The sequence below is a fragment of the Strigops habroptila genome, chromosome 4, assembly GCF_004027225.2.
Source record: "Strigops habroptila isolate Jane chromosome 4, bStrHab1.2.pri, whole genome shotgun sequence".
Taxonomy (NCBI): Eukaryota; Metazoa; Chordata; class Aves; order Psittaciformes; family Psittacidae; genus Strigops; species Strigops habroptila.
Window position 1 is genome coordinate 71,229,337 of NC_046358.1, and position 12,736 is coordinate 71,242,072.

General features: G+C 40.1%; 2 protein-coding genes across 9 annotated transcripts in view; one reads left to right on the forward strand and one right to left on the reverse strand.

Moving 5' to 3' along the window:
- Positions 1–10,818, forward strand: part of TXNDC11 (thioredoxin domain containing 11) — a 39,514-nt gene extending 28,696 nt beyond the window's left edge. For all 8 annotated transcript variants that reach the window (XM_030482372.1, XM_030482373.1, XM_030482367.1 and 5 more), the window contains one exon: positions 3,658–10,818. In XM_030482372.1, the coding sequence (XP_030338232.1) occupies positions 3,658–4,282 (625 nt within the window). In that variant the 3' untranslated portion in view covers positions 4,283–10,818. The remainder of the gene's footprint in view (positions 1–3,657) is intronic.
- SNN (stannin) lies at positions 4,312–7,174 on the reverse strand. The gene has a single exon (XM_030482376.1). It carries the CDS (start codon positions 7,151–7,153, stop codon positions 6,740–6,742), a length of 414 nt encoding a protein of 137 aa, XP_030338236.1. The 5' UTR covers positions 7,154–7,174; the 3' UTR covers positions 4,312–6,739.
- Positions 10,819–12,736: the final 1,918 nt, after the last annotated feature.

Sequence of the window (12,736 nt, forward strand, 5' to 3'; positions counted from 1 at the left end):
TATAGAAAGGCACAAAGGGTGAGTCAAGGAAAAGAGGAGCTCTGAAGGGATGTAAAAGGGCTGGAGAGTACATTTAGGACTGGCATATGACCTGGAAAGGCATACAAGGGTCCTGAATCCTACTCTTCCTCTGCAGCAGGGAGAAATTCTGAAATCCACTGTCAAACCTGTGTGTTGTGTCTGATCTGTACCGGTACACACAGTGCAGGTACATCCAGCCTCAAATAGGCTGAGGAACAAGAAAGAAACCATAGGTGCAAGAGAGCAAAGAGCTGTTGAAAGTGCTCAATTTATTGTTTCAGTTATGGTTCTGGTGTTACATGTGTGCCCTGTGCAGTAGACTTGTTTCACCCTGGGTTTGGTTTCTCGTTTTAAAAAAGATTAATACTCAGTCTTACACAATTACAGTTTTTATAGCAAGGAAATGAAAACAAGCACTATAATAAATGTTCTTTGCACTGTAAAATAAAAATGTTGATTTCCACCTTTATCTCTCAAGAAGTCTTATCATCAGCAAATGGTAATTCATTTTATTGGTACTGTGCAGCGTTACGTACCACAAAATCTTTAAACCTGTGCCTTAAGTTTTTCAATTCTAAATTAATGTTTTAATTCAGTACAGAAATAGTTTCATTTCTGTCATCCCAAGTTCCAATTCATCATTTCGCCTACTTTGTGCAGTAAGCCTTGCAAATCAGGCTTCCTCTGCCACATTCCACCAGGTCAGTTCCAGTCCTTCTCTGTTACCTAGGGCAGTTGAGCAGGAACTCAGCTGGGAGAAGTCCAAGGTGTGTACCTGTCACCATAAAGGCAGCGTAACCTTCATCCACTGCTTAGCGAAAGCTGCAGTCTTCAGTGCCAGTACCCAAATCCAGTTACCTGTCAAGTTCTGCAGATTCCACTGGGTCTGTTTTGAAGGTCTTCCAGCTTTCAGACTCTTTATCTCTCATTTGCACAGTCGATGAGTTCTGGCTAGCTTGAGTGGCTACAAGCAGAGTTTCTGCTGGTTTAAAGATGAGTGGTCTCAATTTTAGTTGAGATGAGCCACATATGTTTCATGAGGTGCTGTTGACAGTTGATACAAGAAGTAGTAGTAGCACGATGATGACTTCTACTCTGTTAGGGCAGGTGACTTACATAAGCTGAAGACCTACTAGATCTAACCATCTTAACCACCACTGAAATACTAATGTGATTATTTTTAGGGCTGGAAAAAGTTAGAAACTGATTCCCAAATGTTGTGCCTACAGTTTTAAGACTACTGTTCTAGTTAATGAGCCCCAACATACTATTTGGAAACTTGAGTCAAGTGACACTTCCTCCCACTTGTGAACAAGGATCTAGTTTGCAGAACCATGCCTTCTAGGGAACAGAGTGAGTTTCACGTATAAGATGATGAAAAGGGTTTTGTTCAGTTCTTTTAAAGCATAGCTCAAGCAGCTTCTAGAGCAGTAAAACAATTTACGGTAAGCAAAGCTTCCTCTAATACTTACCATCTGCCCTGCATTACTACAAAGTCTGGTGTTTCCTATTTCTTTTCATAGATACTCATTTTACCCAGGTCTGTTTTATAAAGGAGCTGTAGCCTGTCTCTGAAGTGACAGACCTAATAGTTTTAGTAAGATTGTTTTTGTAATGTTCCAGTTGGTTTCATGAAGGTACCTTACCTCTAGTCATTGTTTTCTGTCCTGCGTTTCCTCTCTGGTGTGTTTTATATTTTGTTGCATCTAATCAAGAAAATTAGGTTTTGATAGTATCAGTAGTATCAGTAGCAGTACTAGAGTAGTCATTATATTAATTTTGGATATAATGGGGCCTCATATTAAGGCTTTCTGTGCAGCTCCTTATGAGACAATTTTTGCAAACTGTTCTCAGTTTCCACCTCATGCTGTTAATACATTGCTTTGCTTTTTTCTCTGAATAGCCTTTTAGCTTTTCTGATACATACTGTGGTTTTGATTAGTAAGAATGGATGATGTAGTCAAATATTACCATTGTATAATGAGTCATTTTTCCTTAGCGTAGACTATTTTTTGCCTAAATCATGTTATGGTTCATTAAACTTGGATGGGAGCTGATTGTCAGCTCAGAAACTGCTCATGGTAATTATAAGACTAACTTGGTTGATCACCAGAAGTCTGCAGGGGAGGAAAAATCATGTTGCTTGTGCTTCCAGAAATAGCTTAATTTTGATGAACAGGAGCCTCATCTCGCTGAAGTTCTTTAATTACTGATAAAATACAGTATGTTTTCTACCTGAAATACAGTAAATAGCTCTCAGTAAATGTCATTGGCATATGTTTATATCCTATATGCTAATGAGTTGGGTATCACAGAAAGCATTTTTGAGGCAACTAGTTGGTAACTGAGTAACTCTTGTTCCAGATGCAGAGCGTAAGCAATTCAGAAATGTAATGTCACGTGCATGGGGACATAAGTGTTGTCCGTGGTGTGTGTTGTACATGAGCAGCAGTGGTAAACTTTGAGGCTTTAGGCATTATACTTGAATCTGGCTTTCTTGCTTTGCAGTAATTTTTGTTTGGGTTTATCCTTTCTCTGACGTGTAATTTACCCATGTCTGAATGCATGCTACATACCATTTATCTGGGTATGAATTTGGGAATCAAAGGAAAGTAAACCAAGCTTTTCTTTGTTTTGATGGCTTCCTACTGGAAGAGAATAAACTTCTGTGAAGGCTAAAGACAATACAAAGTGATAAACTATTAGCTAGCTTCCCAGCTAAAATAAGGCAGTCTCTACTGCAAGAGCCAGGAGGCAGCACTTTAGGTTACACTGGAACATGCTGAGTGAAAGGTTGAAGATGTAACTGTTACAGAAAGAGAAGGTTAAGAGTTACTTCCCATCTAATCCTCAGAGGACAGTTTAGCCTCCTAGGTTTTGTGATAGAAGTATACACATGGTCCAAAAAAGGGGCAATAACTTCAACATTTGACACAGCTGGAGGTCATGGGTGTCTTTTGGTGGTTAATAGTCTTGAGGAAGAAATTTGGTACTTGCTGGTCTTCAAACAGCTTGGACTCTTTTGTCAGGTTAACAGCTTGTGCTGTTGCAGAAACAATGGGCCTGCCTCTTCATATTCACAGCCAGCTAATGAGCTTCAGAAAGAAAAAAAAAAAAACCACAAAAAAAGCAACCAACAAAAAAAACCAAAAACGCAGCCCACACTTTTGGCTTGCTTCCTTCATCACCTCAGTAGCATAAAGAAAGACAAAAGAGGAGGAACAAGTAAAAAGATTTGGGTTTTTGACAGCAAAAGGACCTTGCTGCTGACTAAAGTGACTGCTTACTCTTTAAAAGCAAACTGTACTTTTCTGCTCCTTGCAATATCCTTCTGGTGTTGGAACACAGTAAGCTGCTTCTTCCAGGATAACACATATAGGACATATAGGCTCAAAATCATAATTTCTCAGATAGCTTTATACATCTGAGTACTGATCCAGTGCAGAGATGCTTACAGCACCCAGACTGAAGTAAAGGTAAAAGGGTTCAAGAAAAGAAAGTACAGTGTGCTTTATTACATGAGTTCAGGTTTCTCTTAACTGCTATATTGGCCATTCTTGATGAAAAAAGAGCAGAGGCTTAGATAATTTTATCATTGCTTGCCTATCTGAATGTTTTCCTGTTATGTCTTTCTAGGAAGGAACAAAGTGTGAAGTTCCCTGAAGATTTTTCAGTTAACCTTCCTAATCTTCTTAAATTTATTTTACATCACTCAAGTTTTTCTTCATCAGAGCTCTGTACCAAAGAATGCCTGCATAAAGACACAGTTCTACAGCAAGGACATATCTCCCACTTAGAGAGAGAAATTCAGAAGTTAAGATCAGAAATCAGTGCCCTTCATCAGGCCCATGACCAGCTTGAAGCACAGCTTTCCGAAGCTAGGAGAGAGGAACATAAACTACAGCAGCAAAAACACACACTTGAAAAACAGCACAAGACTCTGCAGCTCCACAGTGAGCAGTTACAGGCCACATATGACCAGAAGAATCAAGAATTACTAGCGATGGCTGAAAAGCTTCAAGAATTAGCTGATGCATCAGAAAACCTTCTTAAAGAGAATACTTTACTCAGAATCCTGGTAGCATCAAGGGAAGGAAAGCTACAGAGCCAAGATGAAATTAAAGAACCCCTTCAGTCAGAGCAGATGCTTTCTGAAGATAATTCTGAAGTTTCAACAGCTACTGACACATTAGAGGACAAAAGGATTGTTAAGATTGATACCACAGAGACAGAACACAGTAGTGGAAACAGGACAGAATGATTACTTACACGAAGTCAAATGATGCAGTATTGGGTAGGTATTTATGCAAATTTTATTGAAATTCATTGTAAATAAAGACTTCTTCCCCCACATGATCTAGAAAAAGAAAAATCAAATGGAATATTTTTGTATACTTGAACAACTTACTAGATACCCACATCTAAAGAGAAGAGGAGAATGGAAAACACTTTCTGCACTTTACTATTGCACTAACTTGCAAATTTTCCATTTAAATTGAAGATCGTGATTTTTAGGGGCAGCAGTGTGAAGCACTTCTGACTCAGAACCAGTTATTTTTCACTGGCTTTCTCTTACAGCTGCTAGAAGAGAAATTAGACCTTTGATTTCTACTTTTCCATGATTTCTGAAGTTTGCCCTTTACACTGCATTTCCTTTGCTGAATTAAAAGAGATACTTCATCTGTGTAATCAGTGAACTTGAATGGACAAAGTCATCTTGCTACAACTATTCTGTTCTAGAACTTCAGCACTTCGTATCACTTTTGTATACCAGTTACTTGACTGTCTTGAAACCTGCAAGAGCCATGTGTAAACTGTTCTCTACTGAAAACGAAGGAGTCTTACTGAATTAATCCTTTTCTTCTTGATTTGTAAGAGGTCTAGAATATGACAGTTTAAGCATATGAGCCTGGCTATACATGCAAGTCTCATGAGACTAATATGTTCCAGAAAAGCATGTGGCAGGGTAAAAAGCTGTACCCCATATCGTAGTCAAGAGGCAACAGCAGGAGCTTTCTGCTACTTGACAGCGTTAATTTTGCTTCAAATTATACCCTTCAGTTAATTTTTAGTGCTACGTTTGCCTTTTTAAGTCAACATCTTACTGCAGAAGAAAGGGGCAAGACTTTTTGGCTAGGCTGTTACTGTCTTGCGTATAGTTAGAGTTCTCAAGGAAGCTTGCTAGGCTTGTGTTACTTACTCCATATGTACAGGTACAAGAAGCTAGTCTAATGATGTCTGTATAGCTGAAGAACTTGAACTTCATTATTTGTAACTTATCTCAGGGAACAGATTTACAGAATTTTTCTCTCCTAGGCAATTAAGTGTTTAAAAGTTTCTGTAGGCAAAGGAAGCTAGAAAACAGGTCAGTGGCCTCAAAGCAAGTGTGCCTACCCTAAGAGTTTTAGAATATGTAAGCTGCCACTGGTGGCTCAGTGTTGTTCTTTCTCCTCCCCTTTTTGTCCCCTGTCCTCCTGCTAAACCTTTGAGGTCTAGGACAATCTCTTTAAGACATCTTATTACAGTTCCTATAGCTTAACTATAGCACAAAGCAGGATCTGCAAGGGGTGTCTATATTTGTAAGGACTTTGCCATTGCTAGCTAAGAACTTTTACAAACTGAACAGCAAATCTCCTTGCTCCTTTTTATAGGAAAGCCTGAAATTATCTTCTAGTAGTACAGTTAAATCAAGAGAGTTATCTACAAGATATGTTAATTGAATTCTATAGTTAACTGTTTGTAGAGTAAAATGCCTTTTTACAACAGGCTGTTAACATATACCATAACTGCTAAGTACACAAACAGGAGCTCTAGGAAAATGTCATACTAGTTGCACTTAAGTAACCACTTCTGCAGTTTCAGCATGCAGACCTGCAGAAGAGAAAAGCCTGCTCTACTGCCATTTCAAACTGCTGGAAACCTTCTGGACTGTCCCCAAGGGTTCAGTATCCATCATTAGTTCCTAGGCTGGTATCCATCAAAATGGCAGTTTCCTTGCAGTAGCTACATGGTAGAAGACTCAGTTCTAGCAGGCAAAAGCTTAACCTACGTAGCTGCAACTAAAGAAAGTCACTTCCTTTCTTGTAGCTCCTGTGTTTCCTCCGTCACCATGTTACTGAAGGATTGTACCTTATTTTCAAAGAAGGTACTCTGCCTCAGTTCAATAAACTGTTAAGAGGAGTTCTGACTTCATGGCTGTGCACTCAAATTAATAGCAGAAGCAAGCTTTAACTGCAGATTTGGTTTTGAAAGTCTGGAATCCCAGCTATGGTTGTGGTTCAGCAGTCCTCATGTGTTATGTACAGTTGCATCATATATTCCCATATGCTGTGGAACACAAAGCAGAAAGCTTCTGGCAGCTTATTTACAGTTCACAGTTGTAAAGTAGTTCACATTACAGTAGTAGCTCCATCAAAATAGGCTCAGCTAAACATTCAAGTAACAAAAACACTAGTAGTCTCTTCACACCAATATTTCCCTATATCCATTGCCAGCAATGGACATTATGGCAGGTGGGTCAGCTCCTGTCACAGAGGAATGGGGATACACAGTTGATGCAAAGTGCAACTTCTCAGTGCATGCAGTTGCTAACAAAGCTTACGTAATCCTCATCAGGGTATTTTGTGATGAGTAGCGTGCATGTGACCAGGTTCTTCACAGGAGAGATTCTTCTGCCAGTTACGCACATCATAAGTCCATATACATGGGTTGCTCCAAGTTAGCTATGTACTTCTGTGCCATTTGGAGTTAGCTTACCTTTCCTCTCTACACAAGGTCCTTTAGCAGAGTACTGCACCAGAAGAAAGGGCTCTTTGGTTTCTCCTTCTCCCACAATGCTTTCCTCATCTTCAGACTGGCTGATCCTCTGCAGACGCAGGTAACACCAGCAGCCCAGTATCAAGGCACCAAGAGCTGCAATAGCAATCAAAATAACAATAACAGTCACCACTCCGGTGGTGGGGCTATGATCCATAATAGACATTGTCAGTATTTCAGACTGTCCAACTTCTTTAAGGAGAATTCCTTCTGTTCTCACTGCCAGGCTTGCTGCATCTTCAAACTCCTGCAGTGGAAAAAATAGACACTTCAATAAGCTGTGCAGTTTTACCATATTCAGCAACATTATATTCATGGTTGGTATCCTTCACAATGGCACATGACCCTCTTGCTGTTGGTGCTTTGAGCATCTCACTCTCTTATAGTTCTTACTCATTTTAAGCTATTTTTTCAAACTCCTTTTGAAGATGCAGGTTTCTACAACAAACTAAAACAAGTAAAAACTAAACTTATTTCAGCCCTTGATGTGCTTGTCAAGCCTGCTAAGAGGTAACAATTTTTACTAGGAGACAGAAGATGAGACAAGACACAAACACATAATAGACTGCATGGAAGTTACACAGTTTAGTATAGAGAGATTAAAGACTATTGAATAAAACACTCAATCATGGGTGAGCTCTCAAATCCATGACAAGGTCGCAATTCAGCTACCTTTAGTTTTCCTAAAGGAATCCTACAAAAACAGTACATTTGAGAGTCTGAAGTCTGGCCCTTTTTAAAATTTAATTTACAAACATCCGTATATTAACAGTTCCAGGTTTGGTAAGCTAATAGCAAAGGTAATTGCAGTGCTACTGTAAGCCTGTGTGTAACATTGGTCTGTTTAGAAGGGCTGACTACACAGTAATTAACTGGTTGTTCACTGAGCCAATAAAAACAACAGCTGTTGCTTTATATGCATTTTTTTAAGAAGCAGGTAGAGATAGATTTATTGAGGACTACCAAAACACAAGGGGAAGATCATTATTTTAAGCCTCTCTTCTTCTCAGTGGCTTTCAGACCACAAGAGCAAGGGACCATGTCAGGACTGCGGCAGAAATTGGAATAGAGGCAGCAGGCAGGAAAACGAGAAAGGAGGAACTCCACAGCTTCCTTAGTCTGCTGTGGTTTTGGCAGGAAAAATGCATAGGGAATGTCTTCTGCCACTTCCAAATTCACAACACTATTTAAGGAGTGACATGAACCTTGCCTTAAATCTCAAAGTTATTGTTTAAAAAGTCAGTAGCTTTACATTCCTCCACTTCAACCAGGACATAAGAAAAAGGCATTCATTACCTTTTCTTTTCTACTAGTCTAGCTCTTTAACAAGACAGAAACCTCATGGAAGACTTCAGACCAGAGCCAGTCCTAACCAGGAACATATCTTACCTCTCTGCTGCGGCAGGAATCACATTAAGGTTCTATAGTGCAATTTCAGGTACGGCAGATGTAGTCCCTAGTGGTTCTAAGGTCACCTGCAAGTGCGGAACAGTGTCTGCGTTTCACTTGACACGTAGCCACTGACTGGCAATGGAGTAACAGGAGTGTCTTCTGTATTCTGAAAAAGCCAGTCTGTCAAGGGCCACATACCTTTCCAGGAAAGGCTCTTCCTCACCATCATTGTTGTACTCTTCTTAGCTGCAACAGCAGCATCTTCATACAAAGCCCTCAAAAGAAGTCAATCTTAATCAACTTTTCACCAGAACTGTTAGGTTATTGCAAGTGTTACCCATTGCACTAAAAATCTCATCAGCATTTTAACGTGAAAGAGTCAAAGGCAATTACAGTGCAGTATCTTTGCCAACAGAACTCAAGCTAGAGATTAAGTTTATTCCCTTATGTCTTGTGGAGTGGCAGACCGATGCACATAGACCTTTCAACAAGAACACATCCACTAAAGAGAAGTTGAGTATCAGTGTCATTAGGGTCCAGTGTCACATAACTAACTTGCATACACTAACTCCATTTCCAGTCATGTCAACTACAGCAACCAATAACCTGTAGCGTACCTGATACAGGTAACCAAGTCCTACAGACCCAATTTTGCCCAAGTAAGATAAACAAAACTAACCACCTCACACACCCTCTACAGAGCTATGTGCCCACTGCAGCCAGAGGTATGTGATTTGTCATCACCATCTTGGATCTGCAATGCTTATTCAACACAGAGCGATTAGCTGAGGATGATTAAGAGTGACTTTCATGCAATTCATTTTTCTCAGGACATGTCTGAACTGCAGCACTGTCTGATCTAGTATAAACAGCATCAGCATAAAAGATGGTTTACCTTGCTCCCGCTGCAGGCACTCCACATTAAGCCCTGTTCTGCAGCTTGCCTAATTGCCAGCAGCAGCGACAACCTACTAGCACTATTTCTCAATAGCAGTTTGTTGCAGCATTTAACCTTACACTAAAACTAAACAGTTACTGTCACCTAGAAAATAGCTTTTAATACTGGGAACTAGCATTGCAGAAGCTACCCCACTGCCAGACTTCAAGTGAGTAGACAGCATCAGCTATACAAAAATACAAAACTTCGCATACCACTGTCTTCTGTATCAGCAAGATCTTTTGGCAGCCTGGGTTTAGACCTCAGCATAATAGCTAGCTCCACACAGGCCTTTGCAAGCAGTCTTGAGAAACAAGTTTGAAAGCAAGAACTAGATGCTAGGTGTGGGTAACGAAGAACCTACATCTACCTGGACTGTAGGAGAATGTATTTCTCCCTTCCCCTTTCTAACAGCCACAGACTACAGTGGTCTCAGTTTGATCTATAAAATACAGGCAGGTCTGTAAGTTACTATTTGAGGGAGAAATGGGGCTTTTTAAGATGTGCAGATCTCTGTCTTAAGACAAGGCTTTCTCTTCTCAGGTTATACACTGGTCTCTTGCCATTCCCATTTCTTTTGGGATCCTAAGGAGTACAGCTGGACCAGGAAGTCCACTGTTTGGGAAAGTGCTTTTTCTGAACAAAGCATGCACAGGAGCAGTTCAGAGGAGTTATGAGAGGTAGGCACTTACTGCTGTCCACATGTGAAGAGCTGTGTAGTACTTAATTTTCATTTACTCTTCTTGGACACTTGTGTTTAACACCATAATTACTGCTTAATAAGTCTGCTGCCGCTTGCTTGAAGTTGTGAGGCAACTTAACCCTTACTTCCATCTTTGTGAAATCCTGATGTTAAACTATATGAAGACCAGACCCAAGTCTCCATCAGTCTTACTTCTCACCAGGCACAGGGAAGAACCTTTCAGGGCAACACGCACTCCATGAGGGGGTGACTTCAGTCATCAGCAACTCCCACACAGCTGATGCTTCTAGAGTGTAGGAAGTTCCATAGCAGGTGCCAGTGAGGAGCTTAAGTAGACAGTTTCAAGGTGCAGAGCTGGCCAGGAAGAACATGCTTATTGCTCTGGGTATGATAGCTTTGTTTCTTTATCCTCTGCTCTAGCAACTCAATTCAGTCATGACAGCTCCTTCTAGAATAGTTTCACATGAATCCTTTACAAAAGGACAGATTTAACAACTGGGACATTATCTTTCCTTCTACAAGTCTGGCTCCTAACTTTATACACAATTGAAGGATATTACCAGACTCATCCTTCCGGTCTAATGAGTCATTTGTATTTATATCACCAACTAACTAGAAGAGCTCTTTAAGACAACTGATATGTTGACAGTGGCGGAAGTAAACAGAACGAAAGTTGCAGGACCTGTCCTTGAGGCAGGATGTTATATATGAATGCTCACTATACCAGGAAGTTACTTCTAGGTGGGTTAAGCTCTCCTAATGATATGGCAAGGTAGAAAGCGTTTGAGATGGAGAACCAGGACCTCCAGGATGCGTGAGACTTTATTTGCTCTTACTAAAGTTTCCAGTCCAAGTTTGAGTGCAACACAGCAACTTACAGATTCCTCTTACAGATCTGTCTTGGACAAATCTATATTTTTTTACATTAAAAATTCTGAATGCTTTTTGATTTAAGAATTCAAAGGATCTGCTTTAGTTTGACTTCTGGAACAGAAAAAAAGCCCAACTTCTTCTGGATGTACTGCCTAGTAAATTCCCTTCCTTTAGGCACAGAAGCAAATGAGAAGACAATCAGGCTGCATCAAGAAGCCCTTTCTAACTTCTATATGGAAAGGTCCTTACATCTTTGTACCATAGCAGAGTTCATACTGAGAGTTGCAGGAGAAAACAAGCCTACATATCTTTGGAAAGGTTATTCCATGAATGTTCACCTTCCAGGAAAAGGACAACTAGACAAAATTTAAGGTCACTTTGCAAAACACTTCACTTCTCAATGAGGTAGTGTGTACAAGTCATTCCTTCTTGCAGGCATATCCTCTTCTCCTTCACACTCAAGGAGCCTAGAACCAGCACCCTATATGAAGTCAGGTATTGAGCATATGTAGAGATTTACAATTGCACAAACAAGTAGTTTATGGTGCATTATAGTAGCTGGGATGGTAGCACTGTTACTTTGTTAGCTTTGGATAGTTTTGTTTCAAACACCTGCAGTGTTCTGGCACTGAAAGCTAGCATTGTTGCTAGCTCATGCTGCTATTTGTCTAGCTTTAAGTCACGGTACACCTAGAGCTAAAGCTCTCCTGCAGCCTTAATTCTATCCTTAGCACAGTGCATTTGCATGTTGCAACTGTACTAGTAAGAACTATCAGAGAGGCCTTTGGTTTCTGTGTTGTTTTCTAGATGCAGAACTCCACTACTTTTTCCATCTGCAAGTGATTGAAACCAGCAGTAAGTTGTCTTCAGAGCCCACTTGATGGGATAAATACTGCATTCTGTAGATCCCCTGAAATTGATCTAAAGGGGATTATAGCTAGTTTTCAGGCTCACTTTCCCCTTAAAGCATACCTGAGCTAAAAAAGCCCATAAGCATACCAGGAGCAGCATTGCCTTAATTTATCACTTTTACTGTAAGACATTAAAAGCTGTGAATATCTGATCTTCGAAGGGATTGCTAATGCCATCCATATATACTTGGTGGTGTTCCTAGTGCCATAGCCCTTCCCACCACACTTAATATCAGAGCAAGTATCGAAGCATATTTATTCATTAGCAGGACTAGTCAGATTCACTGGTGGGAACTGCAAATAGCCCATTGCAGTCCTTACAGCAATCAAGCACTGAAAACAGCTATAAACAATTTTTCCATAAATAACTGCTTCTTTTCCTTTTTTTACCCAATACCAGCTTCTGCTCAAACTTCATTGTGAAGTTTCATTATCCAATTGGGAAGCTGTAAGTAAAGGACAAACTGGCAGTTTAAATTGCCAAAGACTGCTAGGGGACAAATTCAATGCAAGGCTGGCGTTAGTTTCTAAACCAAGTTTTTTATGATTATAGGCATTTGCTGATACGCTCACTATTGTTAATGCCTGCAGACATGTTTCTGAAAGAAATACTGCTAATGTAGAAGCCAAAGCTATAGGAAGAGGCTTCAAGAGCCAATCTACTATAGTTCACCCAAATATACCAAAATCCTCAAGCAGATATGTTTAAGGTGCAAGTATTACGTCTTCAGGGTTGTGTTTTTTGGGATTGGGAGGTTAGGTGGGAGGGATACTTTCTGTTGCAGTATCTCACCTGAAATAAGTTGAATGGGGCAGGGCAAGGGAAATAAGAATAAAACCACCAGAGTGACCTTCAGTTTAAGAAGTTAAGAAAGATTTATTAATGACTGCTTAGTTAAAAAGCCTTCATGTTAAGGCCTTTAAGAGAGAGTATGAGCAGCTTGCACTGCATGCTACCAATTGTAAAAAAAGCTTTTTCCTCTATGTGTGAGTACCTTTGAGGAATGCTGTATACTCATCAGAAGAGCATCCTTACTGCCCGTGGAAGATAAGGGCAAAACCCTTTTGGGAAGTCAGAGCTGT